The 25320-nt window shown below is 40.0% G+C and overlaps 1 protein-coding gene across 2 annotated transcripts in view; it reads left to right on the forward strand.

Moving 5' to 3' along the window:
• The window catches only part of ELMOD1 (ELMO domain containing 1), a 75862-nt gene that overhangs the window by 8222 nt on the left and 42320 nt on the right, over positions 1–25320 (forward strand). For both annotated transcript variants that reach the window (XM_080641307.1, XM_080641306.1), the window contains exon 2: positions 21384–21485. In XM_080641307.1, coding sequence (XP_080497433.1) covers positions 21469–21485 — 17 coding nt within the window. In that variant the 5' untranslated portion in view covers positions 21384–21468. The remainder of the gene's footprint in view (positions 1–21383; positions 21486–25320) is intronic.

Below are 25320 nucleotides of genomic sequence, written 5' to 3' on the forward strand. Positions count from 1 at the left end.
TGTTGCTCAGTGGTTAGAGCACTGTCCCACGCACTGAAGGGTGGCGGGTTCAATTCCTGATCAACGACACATACCTGGGTTGTGGGTTCAATCACCGGCTTCAGGAGGCAACCAATCAATGTATCTCTCTCTCTTCCTCTCTCCCGCTCTCCCTTTTCTTCTTCCTCCCTTCCATTCTCTCTAAAAAATCAATGGGGAAAATGTCCTCTTGTGAGGACTTAAAAAAAAAAAAGCCTCCTAAATCTGATTATGCATTTTCAATTGAGCTCCTGGGCACTTATACACGTATCTGCCAATGTGCAATTCACCTTAGTAACATTTATGTAACAAATAACTATTTACATCCTTTCTTTTATTTATAATAAATATCCTTTTTTCTATTTAATACTTATTCCCTAGAAAATCAATCAATCATTAATTAAAATAAGTGCATCTAGCCCTAGCCAGTTTGGCTCAGTGGATAGAGCAGCAGCCTGTGGACCAAAGTGTCCTGGGTTCGATTCCGGTCAAGGACATGTACCTCAGTTGCAGGCTCCTCCCTGGTCTGGGCCCTGGTCAGGGCTGTGCAGGAGGCAACTAATTGATGTGTTTCTCTCACATCAATATTTCTCTCTGTTTTTCCCTCTCTCTTCCACTCTCTCTAAAAATCAATGGAAAAATATCCTCGGGTGAGGATTAAAATAATAATAATAATAATTAATAAAATAACTTCATCTACTCTGTGACCACCCTTGGGTTGAATTAAATAGCCTATTTCCAGGTATTTCTTTTTTTAAGTTTACCTTTATTGTTGAAAGTATTACAGATGTCCTCTTTTTCCCCAATTGACTCTCTCTAACCCACTCCCACTCCCTCCCCAGTCCTTCACTGCACTATTGTCTGTGTCCATGGGTTATGCATATCTATAATAATAAACACATAATATGCTAATTAGACCAGACGTCCTTCTGGATGACCTTCTGGATGAAGCTGGGGCTGCGACGGAAGCCCGGGTCCCGGGTGCCAGAGGGAAGCCGGTGCCGGCAGCTGCCGGGGGAAGGAAGGCCTACTCTTGTATGAATTTTGTGCATCAGGCCTCTAGTTTGCATATAAATTCTTTGGTTAATCTCTTGCTGGCTCCCCCGCCCCCCCACTTCCCTCTGAAATATGTCAGTCTGTTCCATGCTTCAATGTCTCTGGGTCTCTTTTGTTCATCAGTTTATTTTGTTCATTGGATTCCACATATGAGTGAGATCATGTAATACTTGTCTTTCTCTGACTGGCTTATATTCTTTAACTACCTAAGATTATGCTTGAAATTCTTAGTTCAAAACTATAAGTATTTTGAATAGCAATAAAATAGGCATGTGTCCAGGTTCTAAAATAAAATTGCATAGTACACCTAATCAAATTAGACAAAGCTGAAAGGCAAAAATGTTCACTCTGTGCACACTCTGTGTACTCTATTACTCTGAACTTTGCTTTCAAATGTATTTATTTATAGTATTAGAGGCCCGGTGCATGAAATTCATGCACAGGGGCAGGGGTGTCCCTCAGCCCAGCCTGTACCCTCTCCAATCTGGGACCCCTCAAAGGACGTCTGACTGCCCGTTTAGGCCCGATCTGGTGGGATCGGGCCTAAACGGGCAGTCGGACATCCCTTTCACAATCCAGGACTGCTGGCTCCCAACTGCTCGCCTGCTTGCCTGCCTGATTGCCCCTAACCGCTTCTGCCTGCCAGCCTGATCACCCCCTAACCACTCCCCTGCCAGCCTGGTCGCCTCTAACTATCCTCCCTTGCAGGCCTGGTCGTCCCCAACTGCCTTCCCCTACTGGCCCAGTAACCCCTAACTGCCCCTTGCTGGCCTGGTCACTCCTAACTTCCCTCCCTGCAGGCCTGGTTGCCCCTAACTGTCCTTCCCTGCAGGCCTGGTCACCACCAACTGCCCACCCCCGCCGGCCTGGTCGCCTCTAACTTCCCTCCCCTGCAGGCCTGGTCCTCCCCAAGTGCCCTCCCTGCAGGCCTGGTTGCCCCCAAGTGCCCTCCCCTGCAGGCCTGGTCCTTCCCAACTGCCCTCCCCTGCCAACCCGGTCACCCCTAACTGCCCTCCCCTGCAGACCTGGTTGCCCCTAACTGCTCTCCCTGCTGGCCTGGTTGCCCCCAACTGCCCTCCCCTGCAGGCCTGGGTCCCCCCCCCCCAACTGCCCTCCCCTGCAGGCCTAGTCCCCCACAACTGTCCTCCCCTGCAGGCCTGGTCCCCCCTAACTGTCCCTGTACTCCCAACTGCCCTCCCCTGCAGGCTTGGTCCCCCCCAACTGCCCTCCCCTGCTGGCCTTGTCCCCCCCCCCCAACTGCCCTCCCTTGAAGACCTGGTCCCTCCCAACTGCCCTCTCCTGCTGTCCTGATCACCCACAACTACCCTTCCCTGCTGGCCATCTTGTGGCGGCCATCTTGTGTCCACATGGGGGCGGCCATCTTGTGTGTTGGAGTGACGGTCAATTTGCATATTACTCTTTTATTAGATAGGATTAAGTGGACACCTGGCATTCCTTTTGAGCACTGCCATCTGAACCCCTTGCCCATGTTGGAGGGTCTCCCACATTATGAGGCAGAGCCCACTCCCCACTATAAAATTGCCAGGTGCTTTCATTCCCAGACATCCTTATATCATAGGCATGGGCCCATGCCCCAGACTCTGCCCCAGATATTCCAGTCAGCAACACCCCTTTGACCAGTGCTGGTCCAGCTCCAGAGTCTGGACCTGGTGGCGGCAGGAGAAGTGTCGATACTGGATCAGCTCTCTGTCATTCCAAGAGTTATTTTTTGGGCTACATAAGCTCTAAACCCCGTTTTCCAGCCCTCCTGGAGATTCTGTGGGTAACATTTACAACAAAGTTTGTTTCTGCTTAAATAGGCAGAGGTAGTTTCTGGGGGGTTTTGGTTTTTGTTTTTGTTTTCCAATAATAAACCCTGACTGGTACAGGGTGGAAATCCATGCTCCCATTGGCATGTTAGTCACTAGGAACCATCAAGAACAAAGCACTTAGAAAGGCACAAAAGGACATGTTTATCCATCCTCTGAGTGTTTCTGGAACAAGTCCCTCTGCGTGGCACTGGACAGGACAGGCACACAGAGCTGGTATTTTCAAATTAGTGCTTACGGGGACGAGGAGGAGGAGATGGGAATACCACTGGCCAACAGGCATAGGCAGATATCCTTATGTGGATTTCCTGATTCTAAAGATTGATTTTGTGTAGGGATGAAGAGTTGGAATAAGAAAGGATACTTTTGGAGAAAATGCTGTCTTTCATCAATTTCAAGAGACAAGTTTTTTTCACTTTAACATTTATGAAATTAGAACACACTGTTAGAATGTGTCATGTTTTAATTAACACCTTTTTCTCCTCAACCTATCTAACATCTTTCACCAAATCTAAGATTTCACTGATATACACCATTACATTTTTTTTTTTACCAGTTAGAAAAAATCTTGGCAAGTAATTACTAAAAAATGACAGTGCCTAATATTATACTGGAGGCTCTAGAGTAGAGACTTTAAAAAGATCCTAAGAGAACTAAGGCAATCATGGAAATAGTGTGGATTAAATGCCAAATACCTGTTCATTGTTGTTGTTAACAACAAAGCTGTTGAACAGCAATAGATTTACCTCTATCTTCTGTTATGAACAAATTCAAATGTTTATCATCATGGCCTTGCTTGTCTATAAAAATGCCTATTATGCTTACTGTGATTATCAAATTTGTGGATGGCACAATTTTTTTGGTAACTTTTTTATTTGAAAAATTTCAAATATATACAAAAGTAGATAGAGTGAGTATAATGGATCCCAATATTCAATAATTATCAACTCATGACCAGTGCTGTTTGATTACTAATCTGATTTCTATCCAACCCATTTTATTGTGGAGCAAATCCTAGACATATATCCTATCATTTGTAAATACTTCAGTATGTATCACTAAAATATAATGACTTTTCAAAGACACATAATCACAATATCATTATTACTTTCCTAAAAAATATGTCTTTAATTTGTGGCACTTTTTAAATAAGCAAATTTTGGCCCTAGCTGGTTTGGCTCAGTGGATAGAGCATCGACCTGTGGACTGAAGGGTCCTGGGATGATTCCAGTCAAGGGCATATGCCCAGGTTGCAGGTTTGATCTCCAGTGGGGGTGTGTGTAAGAAGTAGCCGATCATTGATTCTCTCTCATCATGGATGTTTCTATCTCTCTCTCCCTCTCCCTTCCTCTCTCTGAAATCAATAAAAATATACGTTAAAAAAATCAGTGGACACCAAAGTGGACATAAATTGCTTTTCTTTTTAAAAACCCCCAAAGACCTAATTAAATGAATACAACATTTGTGGTTTTTTTGTTTATATTATATATATATAATTTATCTCAGAGAGGGAGGGAGAGATAGAAACATCCATGATGAGAGAGAATCAACGGTCAACTACCTCTTACACACATCCTCACTGGGGATCGAGCCTGCAACCCGGGCATATGCCCTGACCAGGAATCGAACACTGACCTCCTGGTTTATGGGTCAATGCCCAACCACTGAGCAAAACCAGACAGACCACTGATTTTTTTTAAAAGAAATTTATATGATGATGGTAAGCCATATTGCAGCTCTTGATGTTCCATTCTACAGCTTTCTTTAGAATATGTTCTCTAGTTGAAGATTTGCATAAAGAATATACTGCTGTTCTTGCTATTTCCAAAGCAATCTTTAGAAAAGTCATATCTATCCCTTTATTACTTTTGTTCATAAAGGGAGGATTCATAATTGCTATATCAAATTATTTGGACATTGTTAGATAATGAGTACACATCACATTGAACCATGTCAACATTTGTTAACTCAAATTGTTCCACTTTCCTATTAATAATATTTCCAGTGCATCTTCATCTACGTCAAATTCACACACAACCTGCAATGCATGGCCTGGTTCCTCGCTATTCTTGAAGTAGTGTGGGCTCTTTGAATCCATTCACTTGTTGCAGGCATGACTCTCTGGTTCTTTGAGCCTTAGTTTTTCTTTTCCTTTTTATTTTTAAAATGTGGGTTCACAGTGTTTAAGGGCACTGGACCTCAGGCAGCTGGAAGTACCACCCTTTCCATGTCATCTTTTTTAAATTTAAGTTTTTGTTTTTAGCAGAGTTATACTTACACATCGTTTAAGACAACATACAGTTTAAAATATTACAATGAAAAATAGCAGCCCACTTGCTCTTATCCGTCCCCATTCCAGATTTGTTTCTAAGAAACATGCACTTTGATTCTTTTACCTGCTTCTTCTGGTGTGTCCTACCTTCCTTCTAAATATTCTGCTTACACTGCTGTTTTTCAATATATTTAAGTATCAGATCCATTGATTTTGCTACTATAGAAGTGAAAATTTAACTTTCATACTTATTCTCTCTCCCTTATACACATATACTTCTCTTTCCTTAATTCTCCCAATATAATTATATTTGGTTAAATAAATATTTGATGTTTAATTTGACAATATAAATTCCATTAATAGATATATTTTATTTTTGTACAATTTTTCTTCCCAATAATTAGTAATTGACATGTGTTTATTTGCTCATTTTTCTATTATCTATATCACAGAATTATCCCCAAATGAATAGAACTTTAAATATTTTCTCCATATAACAAATAATCTATCAGAACCAGTTTTTTTTATGGAGACATTTTTTTAACCCTCATTCACCATCATTCTGAGAATCCCTTTCACCTTTCTCCAACATGGAATCTTCTGGTTCCTGGGCCAAATGTCTTTCTCGCTTTCTACCTTCATTTTGGTAAAATGCTTCCTTCAGAGACACCTGGGAAGGTGTGCTTGGAAGGTATATGGAAGGCTTTGTATGTTGACATATTTTCTTTATTCTCCCCTTATACTTAATATTTTGGCTGGGTGAAGAAATCTAAGTTGGAAAGGTTTTTTTTCTCTCAGAGTTTTTATTCTTGCTTCCATGTTCCTATGGACACATTGGATGCTTCTGATTCTTAGCCTTCTGAATGTAATCTGTTTGTTTCCTTTCCTGCTCTGGAAACTTTTGTTGTAAAATTTCATCATGACATGCTTTGATGAGGATCTTTTGTTATTCAAGGAGCTGGTTATCTGTGGGCCCTTTAGATCTGGAGATTTGTGTTCTTTAGTTCTTGGAGTGTTTCTTGTATAACCTAATTATATGACCTTTTGAGCAAACTATTTCACTTGACACATACTACTATAAATAACATGTATCCCCAGTTGTAAAAAAAAGAGAGTTTCATACAACCAGTAATCAAAATGTTGTAACATATCTGTGAAGAGGCCATAAATCTGTGACATTTTAGGTAGGAAACCTTGCCTTTTACAGTATGGTTCAGTGTGACATGGCTGAAATGTGTTTTCATTTGAGACAGCTCAGATCGTCTACACTGGATTCAGAATGGCACTAGATTCCATGTATTAGATCTTCAAGATCCCCCATTCCTTGAGAGCAGAGACTATGTCTTACTTATTGTGTGTCTCCAGTGCCTAGAAACATAATAAGTGCACAGTGCATGTTTATTGACTAGCTGAGGTCTTTTCCTACCAACTGGATGTCTAACCATGGACAAGTCATTTGTTAGAAACGGTTGAGCTAGAGTGACCCAAGAGAGAAATTCACTTAAGAGAGGTGTAGAGAAAGAAAAGGATCGGCAGTGGAACATTGTGGCACAACTACACTTAAAAGGCAGGCATGGGAAGAGTGGGAGATAGATGGAAAAACAGAACATGAGATCATGGAAGCCAAAAATGGGCCTTTCCAAAAGCAGTATCACATGAAATCACATTAAATAAGGACAGGAAAATACAGCTTGGATTAGACCCTGTTCTGCCTTCAACCAAGCATTTTCATAGGCACTCTTGGGTAGATAAGGAGGACTTACCACGCCCGAGATGTTTATGGTTAGAGCTGTCTTTGTAGTATAAGGAAGTTGTCTTGAGTCCTGTGATGTGTTAGAATGTGCGTGTGTGTGAATTCTGTATGTTGTGTGTATAATGGAGACATTGTGACAAGGGAAGGGAACCAGAGTCCAGAGACTATGCAGTAAGCAGTTGGGAGGATCTCCAGTGAGGCTAAGAAGGACATGAATTGCTCATATTAAATCAACCTTTAACATATCATGGAATTACTTGATTAACTTGGCTTAACTTGAATGTTGAGTCGGAAAAAGAATCTCTTTGTCACCAACCACTGGATTCTTCTACAGAAACAGCATAGCCTAGAATTTGAAAATAAGTAGGCTTCATTCTTACTATATTTCACTGATTCTAAGATCCTTTTTTTACATTCCTGAAACAGGATGCATCATAGTTTAATTAGCAGCATTTTATTCTACTTTAAGGGCACATGACATATGGTGCATTTTAGCATTGATGGCACTGATGAAATACCATTGGAAAGAATAAAATAATATTCACTCAGGTTAAAAATATTTTTATTTGCTTAGCATGAGTTGTTGCAGAAGCCTGACCTAACAGGTCTACTGCTCATAAGTGAATGCTGTAATCTCATCTGTAAGGTCAGGGGCAGCAGTTACCTTAGGAACAGGGTCCCCTGTTTGCGTCCAGGCCCCTGGAAATGCACCAATTTTCTTGGACATTCCTGGCAAATGTGTTTAGATAGATGACCTCACGGTGTTCTGATTCCATGAAAGTGAAAATTTTGCAGAAAGTGTCAGTTTACATTGGCAAAACCATGTCCATTTAATGTTTATGCAAATATAAGTGTACCATTCTTTTAAACTAAATTTCATCATAGAGAATGTACAAAATCTAGATTGAGGATTTTTGTGGAAAATGTATTAATATTTAGATTTTGAAATTTCCTTATTCTTTTACAAAGACAAATTTCAACAGTCTTATTCTCCCCACCTTTGCTCCCTTCATGAAAACAGTACACATATGCAGGCAAACACAGTGGAAGGCAGAAAACCATGGTACCTTTAAAGCACATCATAAATAGATTTGCAGGCAGCCCTGAATTCTGTGGCTGGCATGGACCTCCATTGCTATAAATCACAAAAATAAACGCTGGATGAATGTTTTATTCCTGAAGAAGGGGGGGGGGGCTCCTTAGTTGTCATTATAGTGACTATCAACAGAGCATTGTTCAAACTAATCACCAGAGAAAGAAGAAAGGAAAGTTCTAGAATGTGGCCTCAGGGAGATGGTTATACATGAGCATTATACCTCTGCTATGACATGCTGGATAGCATGTGTGAAATGCAAATGCATAATTTGAAAGATTTTTCATTTCTCTGGAATGGTAAATTTATATATTGTTTGTTCTCTCCCCTCATGTGCATACTCGTATGACAGCAATTTTTAACCTGTTTCATCTTATGGCATGCCTAAACTATTACTAAAAATTCTGCAGTGCACTAAAAAAATAGGTGTAATTTTTATTCATTCACACTGGGTGGCTATTGTTGTGTTGGCTGTTGTCATTTTTTTATTTGACAATCTAAGATGAAAAAGGTCAATGCCCCTGACTAAATAATCACGTATTGCATGTTTTAAAAATTCTTGCGGCACACTGGTTGAAAATCACTGCTTTGTAAAGTCAAACATTACATTTTATACATGATTCAAATGTTCATAAAAAGTCTTAGATTAATCTCTCCCCCTTACCCTCACCCTCCCTTACCTTCCCTCTGAGGCTTGACAGTCTGATCAATGCTTCTCTGTCTCTGGATCTGTTTTTGTTCATCAGTTTATGTTGTTCCCTATATTCCACTGATGAGTGAGATCATGTGATATTTTTCTTTCTCTGACTGGCTTATTTTGCTTAGCATAATGCTCTCCAGTTCCATTCAGGCTGTTGCAAATGGTAAGAATTTCTTTTTTACCGCAGTGTAGTATTCCATTGTGTAGATGTACCACAGTTTTTTAATTCACTCATCTGCTGATGGGTGCTTAGGCTATTTCCAAATCTTATCTATGGTAAATTGTGCCACTATGAACATAGGGGTGCATATATCCTTTCTGATTGGTGCTTCTAGTTTCTTGGGATGGGGTAAGGGGGAGAGATCAACCAAAGGACTTGTATGCATGCATATACGCCTAACCAATGGACACAGACAACAGGGGGGTGAGGGCATGAGTGGGGGGGTGGGAAATGGGGCTATAAGGACACATATGTAATAACTTAATCAATAAAGAAAAATACAATGTTAAAAAAGGAAAAAAAAGGTATTTGCAGAGAGAAAAATAAAAATAAAAGTCTTAGAAATTTTTCATTCCTTTTATTTTCTCCCCTCCCATTCATCCCTGTCATGTCTTGTGGTGAGTTTTATTGTATATGTCCTTTGAAGACTGAGTCCCTAATCTGTTTAGGTTTCCCTTGCACTGACACTGTGGTCCCTAGGACCTGACAAAATATGAAGCACATGCATAGTTAACCATTATCTGAATTTGCTCTTTCAGATTTATTGATATGCCTATTTTGAATCTGCTACTTGGCCCAGCTGATATGAGAAGACTGACCTCCTTGTGTTATTTTGTGAGCCAACACAGCCAGCACTCAGTCCCTGGCAGGTGGTTACTAGCTACTCCTTATCCACAAGCCACCTGTGCCCTTGCTTGGTGTTCCCACAGAGACATGCATCCTGATGAGAGGTCAGGCTTCTTTTAGAGAACTTTCTCTAATTTCTTAAAACCATCCGCAGGCAGAGAATTAATGGGAGCTGTAAACTAAATTAATCTCATCTTAAATCACCTTGGCTTCAGTTAACTGTGAGTTTTGGTGTTTATCAGAATAGCTGCCTTTCTCCTCCATTTTACCTTCTCCACCTAATATAGCCACAGCTGAAAAAAAGAGACGTGTGTATCTGTTTCTCCAACAGTCCCAGATTTCTACCTGCCTGACTGAGGGATGTCACCATCATGATTTCATTGGACTCTAGCAGGCCACAAGGGCATACCGTGAGACCATTCAAAAGGCAAACTGAAATTTCCACATAGGTTGAGATAATTAATTTGGAGCTTATTGTCATCAGGAATTTTTCTCAATTGCCTTTAGAAAGTACTTAAAGTGATGTAGTATAATAAAGACACAGAATAAATGGAATTGAACCAATTTCTTCTGATACCCAAAGCAGCTTTGGATCAATCTGATTTTTAGGAGAAAACTATAAAAATTACTATTTATGGATCTTATGGTTCCACATATCATTGTTTTCTTTCTTCTTTCACCTGTAAGAAGAAAGAAAATAGCCCAACCTGAGGAAATGAAATCAATGGCAAATAATTTTGATATTGCTGATCATGAATTTATCATCTGCAGAGAATAGCTCTGTGTGTGCTCCCCTCTTGGAACTGCTAAATAAAACCTTTTATTTTTCATTACTGATAAAAAAAAATGTTGCCCAAACTTTTACTTCTTAATCTAGATTCAGGGGAAGGAGAGTGGGAAGTGTTTTCATCTTCTGATTATCATTAATTACATTAAGTTGTATTTTGAGGTTGACCCATTTGATTGCTTTTTTTTTTTCTCCTTGTGGTGTTATAGCATGAAAAGAAAACAATAACAACAAGAAGCAATTAGGATCTCTGTTCATAACTAGCAGGCTATATGATCCACTTTTCTTCCTATGTGTCTGACATATGAGAGCCATGAATGCACCAACAACAGTATTGGTCCAAAATACAAATAATGTCAGGCAAGTGGAAGAGATAACTTATATCCAGATCTATTTTCCCAAGATGAATGCTGTTTGTATCTTAGATAAGAAAAAGTCACAAGGAGAATTTCCTGGTATTGATTGTGCCATTAGAATAACAATTCATTTTGAGATTGATTACTACAACATTCACTTTTTACACCTATACTTGTGTTTGCTAAGATGTGACTATAATTTTGATGCTAAAATAAATGATATCTCTCTTCAAAAGAAAAGGGTAAAAAATAAACATTTAGGGAAATCTAAGAGAAAGTGGAGTTTATTTTGCTTTTCAATTAATTCAAGAAAACTCATTCAAGTTAGTATATGTCTTCTAGGTAGATTTGAAATATTCTACCAACCATTAGATATATTTTATGTTTCCTTAATAAAAGTAAGCGAATATTTTTATCTACAAAGGAAAGGTGTAATGTATTATGAAAGCTAAAATATGGAGGTAAAATGAAAAAAACAACAACAAAAAACACTAGGGAAACTGCTGATTCGAAGGCCCTGTCACACTGACTAATGCATTGGAGTAATGTGGGGAGAATGGCATCACCACACAAATAGCAGAGTGGACCAGGAGCTTGAGTGTCATTAGATTTTCTAAACCCAAGGGAGCACTACACTGAGTGGCCAGATTATTATGATCTCTGAACACATAATAATCTGGCCAATCGGTATAAATATATAGATTAGAGGCCCGGTGCATGAATTCATGCATGGGTGGGGTCCAGCCAGCCTGGCCAGGGGGAGGGTTCATGAGTGGTTGGCCGGCCTGCCTGCTGGTTGAACTCCTGGTCGAGGGGACAATTTGCATATTAGCCTTTTATTATATAGGATATACACTGAGTGGCCAGATTATTATGCGTTCAGAGATCATAATAATCTGGCCACTCAGTGTAGATTTACGTGTAATATTTTAACATTAATTATTTCAGACTTATATAGCCAAGGATTCTTATCTCCTTTGAAATGTGACCTCAATAAGAATATTTAAAACCCACACTTTTGGGCTCTGCTATATACATTCTTCCCATAACATTTTCTTGTTTAGAAAATTTCAGATTTCTAGTACATTTGCTTTGGGAAAGGAAAGAGGTTAATTTTCAGTGACATAGTAACCCTATTAGACAAGAGCCCTCCAGCTAGCTCCCAGAACACTCCTAAATTTGGAGGGGCAGGTGTACATCCAGGCCTCAGTTATTCCCAACTCTGTAATTTAGTTTGACTTGAATATGTTATTTATGCTCTTCAAGCTTAGGTCAACTCAGAATCTTACCTCTGTGTCTTCCAGAGGCAGCACAGCAGAGAAATAATGGCACTGCCTGGGAAGCCAGGCTTTGAGGGGTTGGGTCCCAGCTCTGCCGGTACTAGCTGTGTGACCTTGGAAGCGTGCTCAGTTTTCTCAGCTATAAAATGGAGATAAATTTTTATTCCCTTCATGGGATGCCTGTTAAGTGAGTTTTAAATAAAGGCCATAGAACACTGCCTGGCACAAAATAAGCATTGTGTAAATATTAGCTATTATTTGTAAGATCTTAAGCTGAGACTAAATTTTTAAATTAAATTTTATTTTAAAAATTATCTAGAAGACATTTTTATATAAAATATTTTTTTTTTATTTCATACAGGAAGGGGGAGGGAGAGAGAGATAGAAACATCAATGATGAGAGAGAGAATCATTGATCAGCTGCCTCCTGCATGCCCCCCACTGGGGATCAAGCCTGCAACCGGAGCCCGCAACCAAGGCATGTGCCCCTGATCGGAATTGAACCTGGGACCCTTCAGGCCACAGGCCGACGCTCTCTCCACTGAGCCAAACCTGCTAGGGCTAGAAGACATTTTTTAGAAAAAAATGGGATAATCCCAAATTAGACACATTTTAAGAGTAGACTAGAATTTACTTCATGGGTTGTCTTTTATTTATCATATTAACATTATGAGTGCACAAGCATTTTGCTTATTACAGTTAGAATTTGAAGGGGGCTACATAGAAAATAGCTTTTCTCATCTTGTGTAGGGATTAAGATTTTAAAGAAAGGAGTTCTATCCCCTCTAGTTAAGTCTCTATTTCATTCCAGGGGGTGCTCAATAGATAGGTCAGCTTCTAAGACTTAGGGTCATCATGTGGTACTTGACAAAAGAGCTGTAGGCGCCTCTTGCTCAAAGGAGGCAGTGCAAGTTCATTGGCTCCAGGCAGAAAGAGTTTTCACAAGTAGCAGCCCACTCCCCCTTGCCCCTTTCCTCCCAGCTGGAAAAAAAGTATAAGGGGCACACAACCCCACACACAGCACGGAAGTGTCCATTGATCTCGGGAGGTGTTTGATCCATCAAGCACAGCCATTTGATCCTTACCTTGGGAACAGGTCAGGGCAGTGTCCCATACACATGGAGATAAATTAGTGCAGATAGGCTGAAAGTGTCAGGAAACCCAGGATTACCATCATATTCTTTATTTTGCTTAAAAAGGAGAGCCACGTGGTGTTTTTTTTTTCTTCCAGTAGGGAGATTTTTAGTTGGTTTTATTAGTGTTGTTAAAAAGGTGCATTTCTCAAAAACTGTGCAGAGTTCATGTCAGCAAATCTGAAATGAGCCCTCAATTTGCCAGGCATTGTATCAGGCCCTGGGTTTCCCTGGTGCCCCGAGGAGCATGTGTGCAGAGGGGAAGCATGACACGGGTCATTTCAGAACAGCAGCAGAGATTTAAAATAGAGCAGGTAATTCTGATGTCCACACAGTACAGGCCCCTCTAGAGAAGCAGTTGCAGGGAAGGGACAGCACACAGTGTTCATGTTCTCCTTGCCTGCTGTGAAGCGGAGGCGGGGGGCACTGAAGTTATTGTCTGACCAAAAGTAAAAAGCTAAACTTTATGTAAAAATACCTCAATAAATCTGAATTTAACCCAAAATAAGTATCTGCATTTTTCAATTAGTGAGACATAAAAACAAGGCCTTTGATCCAGTTAGCGTCGACAGGCTGTGGGTAAAAACTTGAGCAGTCTATCAGGGCTACTCTTTTGTTAGAGCGTGGTGCAGACAAGAAGCAAACTCAAGTTTTCCCGACCTTAGGCCCTGCCCAGCTGCTTTGCCTACAAAGGAGGCCTAACACAGAGAGATTACCCCAGCACCACTCATTAAAAAACAAACTCATAGGGCATTTCTTATCAATAGTGAGTGGCTCACAGTATCACACGTTTCACACCAATTCTGATTTGTTTCAGGTTACTATCTTTCACACCAATTATCTAGTTTGCAGTAAGTAGGACATTAACAAGTATGCCTCTTTTAAAACAAAGCTAGATTTTAAAAATAAAGTGAGCAGTATTTAGTTTTATTTTTCTATAAAAAAACATTTAGAGAAGTTACTTAGTACCCAGTGAGCAATGATCGTATTAAATAGTATTTGCAAAGTCTTTCTTCTACCACCCAAAGTCAATTTTGGTGTGTGCTCTTTGGGGGACAGATAATTAGAACTAATTGTTGTCTTTGTTTCCTGTTTGGGAGACAGATAATTGAAACTAATTGTTATTTTCTTTCCCTTCACTTTTTCCACCCAATCAGTAAGTCCAAGTGATTCTACTTTCCACCTCTGTTCACTTCTCTCCATCACCACTATCATTGTTCCAGTTTAAGTCACAATTTGTCAGAATTTATTTTAATAGTCTCAAAACTGATTCTTCACTTACCCAAATAATCTTTTACTTTAGAGGAGTATATAATAAGAATGACAAAATAATACTAATAATGAGTACCATTCATTGACTGCATATTACATACTGTAATTCTTAGAACAATCCTACAAACTTCTCCATTTAACTGGGAGAAAACAGAACCCTAGAAAGGTTAAGCAGTTTGTCTAAAGCCACTAGGCTAGTGGTAGATCCCAGATATGAACTCTCTGTCTCCAAAGCTTGTGCTCTTAACCACCATGCATGCTTTCTGCCATATTTGCCAAATTTTTCCTTAAACTGTAATGCTCCCCTGCAGTATTAAACTAGGTTGTGTTACCCAGCATAATGCTGGGCACATAAGCATTCAAGAAGGTGTTTTTTAATGGGTAGACTCAGGAACCTCTATGTAGAGGGCAGGAAGCTGCAGTATTATATTACTTTATTTGTCCCACATCATTATGAAATGAGATTTTTTTTAAGGTAAACTGGTTTTCTATTTAATTAAAATGAAACCGCCAAAACCGGTTTGGCTCAGTGGATAGAGCATCGGCCTGTGGACTGAAAGGTCCCGGGTTCGATTCCGGTCAAGGGCATGTAACTTGGTTGCGGGCACATCCCCAGTAGGAGGTGTGCAGGAGGCAGCTGATCGATGTTTCTCTCTCATCGATGTTTCTGACTATCTATCCTTCTTCCTTCCTCTCTGTAAAAAAATCAATAAAATATATTAAAAAAATAATAATAATAATAATTAAAATGAAACCATTTAAAGATTCCTTTAAATATTGGTAAAATCTTTCTGAAATGCATTCCATTCTTTATTGCCTTCTAGTATGACAATTCTAATTTAATATTATCCCAATGACAAAGAACTAGTGTTATGTACAACAAATGTTGTATATGCTACTTCTTTAGTATTTCCTTCTGGGCTATGGTTTTAATTACCATCTATATGCCAATGAAGCTTAAATCTTTGTCTCCATTGGGAATTTCTCTCCTGACCTTCAGATCCAGGTATATCCATACTACCACTTGACCCAGCAAGCTCAAAATCCCCCTCAAAGACCTCCAAACACACCAAGACCCCCAAATCTCCTCCAGAATTCTGTTTCTTAATGAAAGAATCTACTGTCTCCCCCATCTATACCAGCCATAAACATGGGCATAATGTTTGACTCCTCCTTTTCCTTCACCAACCTATTCCCTAATCAATTAACAAAATTTCTATTCGTTTTACTTTCTGAATATCTCTCAAACCCATCATAGTTCTGTTTCTGTCAATTACCTTCTCCTGGCATTATTATTTTTGCCTGGACTATTGTAATAACCTTCTAAATGATGTCCCCTCCAACAATTTCACCACAATCCAATTTATTCTCCATACTACAAGCAGAGAGCGTTTTTAAAACTAGAAATTGAATCTCTCACATCTCAGTTGGAAGACTTTTTTTTTAATTTTTTTTAATATATTTTATTGATTTTTTACAGAGAGGAAGGGAGAGGGATAGAAAGTCAGAAACATCGATGAGAGAGAAACATCGATCAGCTGCCTCCTGCACACTCCTTACTGGGGATGTGCCCGCAACCAAGGTACATGCCCTTGACTGGAATCGAACCTGGGACCCTTCAGTCTGCAGGCCGATGCTCTATCCACTGAGCCAAACCGGTTAGGGCTCAGTTGGAAGACTTTTAATGGTTCCTCATTGTTCAAACGTCTTTAATGTTGCTTACAAAGTCTTAGACGATCTGACCATCTCTTGGTTTTCCAGATCTTACCATCCCTGTTTTCACCTGTCCGTCTTACCAAGCACCAGGTTACTAGGTCATGTTGAACATTTTTCCCTCTACACGTTGTGTATTCTCTTGCTCCTAGGACTTTGTATGTACTAAGGAACCCCCTGACCCCTACTTCATAAGATAAGCATCACTATCACAGCACCCATTTCCACTTGTAAAACTGTGTTTAAGTACCTATTTGTTTCTCTGTATCATCTCTACAATCCTCCCTCAAGACTTCAGGGTCTGGAGAATGGAACCCATGCCTCTCGTGTTCATCCTGTATTCCTAATGCCTAACTTTGTATCTAGAACATGTTAGGCATCAATATATTGGAATACATTTTAAATTTTAGAATAGTTTAGATTTACAGAAAAGTTACAAAGTTAATACAGAGTGTTCCTTTATTGGCATCCAGTTTCTTATGTTAATATGAACATTTGTCACAACCAATGGGCCAATATTGATGCCTCATAATTAACTAAAATCCACGCTTATTCAGATTTGCTTAGTTTTTACCTAACATTCTCTTTCTGTTCCAGGATACCATATTATAATTAACTATCATATCTCCTTAGCCACCTCTTGGCTGTGATAGCTTCTGAGACTTTTCCTGTTTTTGATGATTTGGAGATGTTAAGGAGCACTGGTTAGGTATTTTGTGCAATATCCATTAATAGGAGTTGGTCTGATTTTTTAAAATATATTTCTTTATTGATTTCAGAGAGGAAGGGAGAAGAAGAGAGAGAGAGAAACATCAATGATGAGAGGGAATCATTGATTGGCTGCCTCCTGCACACCCCCTACTGGGGATTGAGCCTGCAACCCAGGCATGTGCCCTTGGCCAGAATCGAGCCTGGGACCCTTCAGTCTGCATGCTGACGCTCTATCCACTGAGTCAAGCCGGCTAGGGCTGGTCTGATGTTTTTGTGTGTGTTTTTTTTTTAATAAATCTTTATTCAGATTATTACAATTGTTTCTCCTTTTTCCCCCCATGGCTCCCCTCTACCCAGTTCCCACCCCACCTTCTGCCCTTACCTCCCCCACCACTGTCCTCATCCATGGGCGTATGATTTTTGTCCAGTCTCTTCCTGAACCCCCCCCCATACCCCTTACCCCCTGAGAATTATCAGTCCACTTCCTTTCTATGCCCCTGATTCTATTATATTCACCAGATTATTCTGTTCCTCAGGTTTTTAATTCACTTGATTTTTAGGTTCACTTGTTGATAGATATGTATTTGTTGTTCATAATTTTTATCTTTACTTTTTTCTTCTTCCTCTTCTTTAAGAATACCTTTCAGCATTTCATATAATACTGGTTTGGTGGTGATGAACTCCTTCAGCTTTTTCTTATCTGTGAAGCTCTTTATCTGCCCTTCAATTCTGAATGATAGCTTTGCTGGGTAGAGTAATCTTGGTTATAGGTTCTTGCTATTCATCACTTTGAAAATTTCTTGCCACTCCCGTCTGGCCTGCATAGTTTCTGTTGAGAAATCAGCTGACAATCGTATGGGTGCTCCCTTGTAGGTAATTAACTGTTTTTCTCTTGCTGCTTTTAATATTCTCTCTTTGTCTTTTGCTCTTGGCATTTTAATTATGATGTGTCTTGGTGTGTTCCTCTTTGGATTCCTTTTGTTTGGGGTTCTGTGCGCTTCCTGGACTTGTAAGTCTATTTCTTTCGCCAGGTGGGGGAAGTTTTCGGTCATTATTTCTTCAAATAGGTTTTCAGTATCTTGCTCTCTCTCTTCTTCTGGCACCCCCATAATTCTGATGTTGGTACGCTTGAAGTTGTCCCAGAGTCTTCTTACACTATCTTCAACTTTTTGGATTTTTTTTTCTTTTTGCTTTTTCGGTTGAGTGTTTTTTGCTTCTTTGTATTTCAATTCTTTGTCTTGATTCTTGTGTTCCTCTAGTCTGTTGTTAGGTCTCTGTATAATATTTTTTATTTCAGTCAGTGTATGTTTAATTTCTAGTTGGTCCTTTTTCATATCTTTGAGGGTCTCGTTATATTTATCAGCCTTTTCTAGGATATTCTTGAAAAGCCTTATAACCGTGGTTTTGAATTCTATATCCAGTCATTTGTTTTCCTCCATTTCTTTCGTTTGTGATCTGTTTCTTTGACGCCGCATTCTCACTGCTTGCCTGAGTTGGTAGGGTAGATTTGTGTGCTAGGTTTCCTATATGGCCCAGTGGGTCGGCCTCCCCAGTTAACCTGAGGTGGACACTCTTGGTGCACCCCTTTGAGGACTGTGTGTACAGCCTTGTTGTAGTTAAGTCTTGATTGTTGTTGGTATCACTGGGAGGAATTGACCTCCAGGCCAGTTGGCTGTAAGGATCAGCTGTGTCTACGCTGGGAGAAGTTGGGTGCTTGAGACAGCCTTATAGGATTAGACTTGCCAAATTGCAATAGCCTCTGTGCTCAGCTTGGCTGGGGTGGAGTCTCAGGGCGGAGCAGACAGTCTTGGCTTCCAGTAAGCCTTGCCCTTGCACGTGCGTGCCTGCAGACCTCTGCCTTCCCCAGCTCCCGAGTCTCTGCCCGAGAGTCCAGATTCCCACCCCCGGAAGATCGTGGGTCCCCAGGGGCTCGCCTGGAACTGGAGTTCAGTGCAGTCAGAATTGGGGTTCAGTGCAGTCAGGAGCTTCGGACTCCCTTCTGCTAGGGAAAGCCTGTGGCAACCTCCGCAGCCTTTGTGCACACTGGCGCGCGCGGCTCCAGAACCCTGCCTGCCGGGGCTCCCCCGTGTCTCTCCCAGGTCTCTGAGTCTCCGGGTGCCTTTCTCTCTACCTGACAGTCCAGACTCCCCCTGTATGAGCCTGGGTCCACGGGGTTTCTCCCGGGACTGGGGTTCAGTGCAGTCAGAACTGGGGTTCAGTGTGGTCAGGGGCTTCCTTCCCCCTTCCGCCAGAGAAAGTCAGCCAGGCTCTCAGCCCCCCTTCCTCTCTGTGTGCACAAAGACCCTTTGCCATACCTCCAATTCTCTGTGAGCTTTTCTCTTTCCTTCTAGTTGTAGAATTTTCACTCAGCCAGCTTTCCTGTGGTTCTGGATGGTGTCCATTCTGTCTTTTAGTTGTAGTTTTGAGATTGTTGTGCGAGGCAGCAGTTTAGGTGCTTACCTATGCCGCCATCTTGGTTTCTCCTCCAAAGAACTCTGGTCTGATGTTTTTATCATGATAAGACAGGGGTAAAGGTTTGGAGGAGGAAGACCATGGAGGTAAAGTGCCATTTTCATCCCAGCATATCAAGAATGTACTCTGGCCGAAACCAGTTTGGCTCAGTGGATAGAGCGTCAGCCTGCGGACTGAAGGGTCCTGGGTTCAATTCCGGTCAAGGGCATGTACCTTGGTTGCGGGCACATCCCTAGTGGGGGGTGTGCAGGAGGCAGCTGATAGATGTTTCTCTCTCATCGATGTTTCTAACTCTCTATCCCTCTCCTTTCTTCTCTGTGAAATATCAATAAAATATATTTAAAAAAAAAAAAAGAATGTACTCTGTCAGCATGACTTATCACTATGATGTTAGTCTTGATCACCTAACTGAGATAGTATTTGTCAGGTTTCTCTACTGTAAAGTTACTTGTTCCCCTCTTCCACACTATACTCAGGAAGTCACTATGTCCAGACAACATTGAAGGGATTAAGAATTCTGCTCCAGCTCCTTGAGGGCAGAGTATCTACATAAATTATTTGGAAATCGTCTGTACAGGAGGTTGATATAGTATTCTCTGTTTATTTATTTATTCAGTCATTTATTTATATCAGTATGGAATCATAGATACTTTATATTTTATGGTATAATCCAATGCTACATTTATTACGTTACACACATCGTCCCAGTGTTGGCCATCAGGAGCCCTTGCAGTTGGCTCCTGTGTTTATTGGGCATCGCCTTCACTGTCTGTTCTTTGAGCACATTCTTACTTTTTGGCACAACAAGACATGTCAGGTTCACCTTGTGTGTTCCCTGCCCTATCCCTAGACTCAACCACACCTCCAAGGAGCCTTGGTTCCTTATCTTTGAGAATATTTTACAAACCATAATCTGGGCTTTGGGTCGACACTAATGCTTTTTAGTTAAAATTTGGATTCATTTTCAAATCCACAAAAGTACAAAGAATAACATATATTCCCACCATGTAAAAATAATATATATTCCCACCATATAAAAAGGACGCAAGTTGTTTTTCCCCCTTTATTTTGCTTGGGATATGTTTTAAGAAATAGAATGCTTATCAAGTTGAAGATCAGTTTTTCTTCCCCAATCCTAAACCTCTCCCTGTCCCGCCAGAAGCAACCACAATCTTAAATTGATGTATACACTTTTCCCCCCAAGCATTCATGGAGTATTTATAGGAAAAAAAAAATGTGTTAAAGAAAAGACTGGCTTTGGGGTTGAGTTGCCCACATTTCTGAGCTGTTCTAGTAGGTAGTTTTGTCTCTTCCCTCAGCCACTTGTCCATCCACTCAGTTCCTTGTGTTGCCATTGCAGCTGGTGTTCCATTTATCACTCCTCCTCTTCGGCAACGTCTCTCCACTATTGTCTCCAGCCTCTCCCTTCTCTAGGCTGTTTCATCCCCACTTTGTAGGCAGCTTCTGCTGTCCTCCTTATAAGAAGGAAGAAGACCAATAACCTGGTATTATAGACTTTGTTAAAGCAAATTGTAAGCTGAAAAGTGCTAGACAAATATAAAACCTCACTGTTCTAGTCAGAGTGCAAGAAAAAAAAAATGGGGGATATGGAGCATATTGTTCACTTGTTTGGAGTAATTGGCTCTTTAACACCTATATTTTAAAGGCATTACCAGCTGCTTCTAGTTATTTTTTAGTTGTACTTCTGAGAGGTTGGGGCTGCCAGATTTCAGACCATTGGCTATCTGGAAATCAGGATAATTTTATGGTTCTTAGTTTAAAAAAAATAAATACTCTTCTTCCAAATGTAGAAATGCCCAAAATAGAGAAAAAGCTTACTATTGCAAAGATTGCTGATGAAACTAATAATTTCTCCAGCAAGTGACTTAAAATGAAAGGCTAATTGTTAATGATAAAATGAAAGGTTTTAGCTATAATCTCCATCCATAGAATTGAGTTGTTTCGTGGGCAGTTGGGTTGACAATGCTCCGGGTGCCATATAATATTGTCTGCTTACTAAGGTAAGCAGAACTCTGGGGGTTGGGGTTTCTAGCACCCTTAATAGTAAATACATCTATTTTCTTCCCACAGCTGGCACTTATTTTGACAAAGGCCAACTGGAAAGCAGTTACTTGAGGACAGTTTGGATAACATCTGGATAAGCAGAACAGGCACGATGAAGCACTTCCTGAGGTAAGCATTTCTAGTTTCCCGGATGAGCCCTCTAAAATGAGAAACTTCCTCTCCAATTAGGATAATATTCTTTTTTCACCATTTGTGATACGGTAACCATGTCTCACATTGTACTTCAGCTAAGAATAATTTGGTCACAAGATTCCTCTGCCAGCTCTATGTGCACATTGATGCTAAAAGAGAACATTTACACGTGGTAGATTACAAGCAATGACAAGAAAGCACGGGTGCAAAAGCGCGGGGCAGGGAGAACTTTGGACAACCTTGATGCTTGTATCTGTAAAGAGTGGTATGTATGCTGCTGGCCTTCAAGTTGAGGTCTGGGGATTGGTAGTCAAAGAATCAATATAATTTGTGTACAATCATTTTCCTGAAATGAGTAATTTTAAATATCCCTTCATTTAGATTTTGGTTGGCTGGTCAATTCATACAGGTATTTTCAAATATTCCTTTTTGGTAAAAAATATATATCCCAAGCTTCTGCTCTTCCTGCCTCAGTGATGTCCCCGAAATCTGCATTAACTGTTGATTCCCTGAAGACTGCTGTATAGAGCACTGTGTATGTTGGTAGGTTTGGGGGTGATCTTGTTTTGTTTTGAAAGCCATTAGGCTTGACCTGTAATTATTTTCAAGAGTATTGACTGTCATTTACAATACAGTAATGGAATTCTTGAAGAAATTTTGCATCATATTAAAACATGACAAAAGTAATGTCAGTCTAGCTCTGAAAATTAGAAAATAAAGCACACTTTCCCTCGAGACGGTGGCTTACCTCTGTACACATGCTTGTCCCTTGCTCTGGCTTCTTGTCTCTGAAAAATTAGTGGGCTGCTTCCTTTAGGAAATTTAATTCTTTCAGTGGCTGCCATTTACGATTTTCCTTTCCCCGCTGGTGTTGTTCGCACCTTTGTTTCTGGAGCACGGAGGTCAATTTGTGCGGGAGTCACTATGTTCTGCTGCAGCTACTGATGTTTAGTGGATCTTACAACTGTGAAGACCTCCCTGGAGGTCACTATTTAACTGTTCACAGGCATTAGCATTTATAGGCATACTGCTCTCCCGTTTATCTCGGCCAAGTAAAAGGATAGTATTTGAAAAATGACTAGGAGATTTGCCAGCAAAGTATTTGATCTGATACATGTTTTGGGTTGCCATGGTAATAAACCCATCTGTTTCCACATTATGAGAAATTGGTACTTATGAATCCCTCCTGAATATCTCTTAGTGGTGGAATCATGTTAACAGAAAGCTGTAGTGTGAGATGAAGCTCAGACATCAGGAGCTCCTTTTGGGAAAGGGGAGGCAGAAGTGGTCAGGTTTGTGCCAAAATTGATGCCACTGGATTTCTTCTTCACTCTCTTGCTGGTTTTAGAAAAACTTGAGTCGCCTCAAAACCAGCCATTTTAGGAGAAATAGGAGCATTTGTGTTTGTCAGGTTTTTTGTTCAATTGAGTAGGTGTAACATTGTGTTTGGTGCAGATGATAACATTTTAAAACTAAGTTGTATGTGATGATTTAGAACTGGTATGGGTAAACTCTACCACTGTAATTTCACACAGACGAGCTCCGAGGATAATGGAACCAGCACATCCCTGTCAGTTTGTGTTCTGATGCAAATTTTTCTCTTTTAAGTTGGCATATATATTTTATAAATATTACTTGACATTGATTATTTATGTGAAACTGAGTCTAGGATAATAGATAACACACACCAAGAAAGATATTTGAGCATTTTTATTGACCATAGGTTTTGATAATGAAAGCAAATTCAATCATTGCTCCTCCTTAGTTGATTTTTGCTTTTGGCTTTAGTTTTTGTTTTGGATGCTTTTATTAAGTTATAATGAGTATGTATTCATTATATGTTAATGTTTATGGAATTTGAAAGGCTAAGAGGGCAGAGTAATAATCTTGCATTACAACTCTATCAGATCATTTAAACTGCCTTTTACTCCCTGTAGTCTGTGCCCACAGATGTTGGACAATTTGGAAATCTTTTGATTTGAACCAAAGAGAAGGTTATGTACACATTGCCTGAATAAATCAGGTGTTAATTCCTGAGCTCAACAAATATGTAGAATAAGGAGTTGATTTTCATTGAGAAAAATTCAGCATTATTTAAAAGCCCTCAGAGTGATTGATTTGTCAGCTTCTGAGTTGCTGTAGAATGAAATGTCTCCATGTACAGTCTCAGAAGAAATGAGGTTAACCATAAAGAATCCAGGTTGAGGGAAAGAATGGATTTTAATCCACATTTAAGATACATGGGACTCACACTCTGCTCTCTCCAGCTCACTGTTACCATCAACTATATTAATGGTGTAACTACTCAGAGTGTAAAGGAGTGAGGAAATATTTGATGTTTGTTTTTAAGAAATTACATGAGAAGTTAGATATAAATGCTATAGATTAGTACACTCAACTGAAGGATATGTTTCAAATTGAGATTAGATATGAGATATTATATAAGTACATCATTGTCACTAAATATGACTTTTTCCAAGGTCTGCATTAAAAGAAAACCAGGGATTAAATGGAGAAGAAAGTGTGTCTATGTTTTATCAGAGAAAGAGAGGGCACTTTCTGAGCCCCAAATAGAACTGAGGCTTAGGGTTTAGTTTATACAGTGAGTGGCCAGATTATTATGATCTCTGAACACATAATAATTTGGCCACTCAGTGTATATACATATATATGTGTGTGTGTGTGTGTGTGTGTGTGTGTGTCTGTGTGTGTGTGTGTGTGTATATATATATATATATATATTAGAGGCTTGGTGCATGAATTTGTGCATGGGTGGGGTCCAGCCAGCCTGGCCAGGGGGAGGGGACATGGGCAGTTGGCCAGCCTACCTGCTGGTCGAAGTCCTGGTTGAGGGGACTATTTGCATATTAGCCTTTTATTATATAGATCGGGATATACACTGAGTGGCTAGATTATTATACGTTCAGAGATCATAATAATCTGGCCACTCAGTGTATATTATACAAGTATTTCATTAACTTTAATTCAGTTGATGTGTATAATAAAGAAGGCCTAAGACTTGGACTGAACATCTGTTGCCTTGCTAGGATTTACTTGTTGAGATGATATTTTTAAAGTTATCAGGCATTATTAATTCTGAAATTTTCTAATACAGGGAATCTTTTAAGGCACCCCATGTAAATAATTGCTTCCAACATTCCCGGCCTCAGGATCTCAGTGTCTTGGCCATGGACATCATTCATATTTTTCTTCCTGAGACAGGAGAGAGGAAAGGAAAGTGTCTGCCAAACTCAAACCTCCACGGGAGACACTTTGAGCAGCACAGTAGAATTGCACCCAAGTTCTGGCTGTGAAGCAATTGAAAGGGAAAAAGTATTTAACACTATAATTAGGTAAATAAAGGCTTCCAATGAGCAAAAATATCTATAAATTGGGTTTTATATATAGGTCATTCACACCTGATTAACATGTTGGTCCACTAACTCATTTAGTAAACATCTACTGCTAACAATTGTAGTACTATGCCACATTTTAAATTACTTTCTATAAATAACAATTGCGATTAAACAGAATTAATATCCCATTTTACAGTGCAGAGCATGAAGGCTTGACAAAGTTAAGTTACTCACACAAGGGCACACTGATATTTGGGTATGTGTCGTCCTGACTGGGAATCGAACTCACCACCTTTGGGTGTACAGGATGTACAGGATGACACTCCAACCAACTGAGCCACACCAGCCAGGGACACACGAATATTTGAATGCAGGCCTGTGACTTTCAAGCTCTTTCTCATAGTTTCTGCATTGTGTTACTCCTTCGGTGTGTGTCTACTGTGAGCTATTGTGGG

Source organism: Plecotus auritus (genome assembly GCF_963455305.1).
Source record: "Plecotus auritus genome assembly, chromosome: 9".
NCBI lineage: Eukaryota > Metazoa > Chordata > Mammalia > Chiroptera > Vespertilionidae > Plecotus > Plecotus auritus.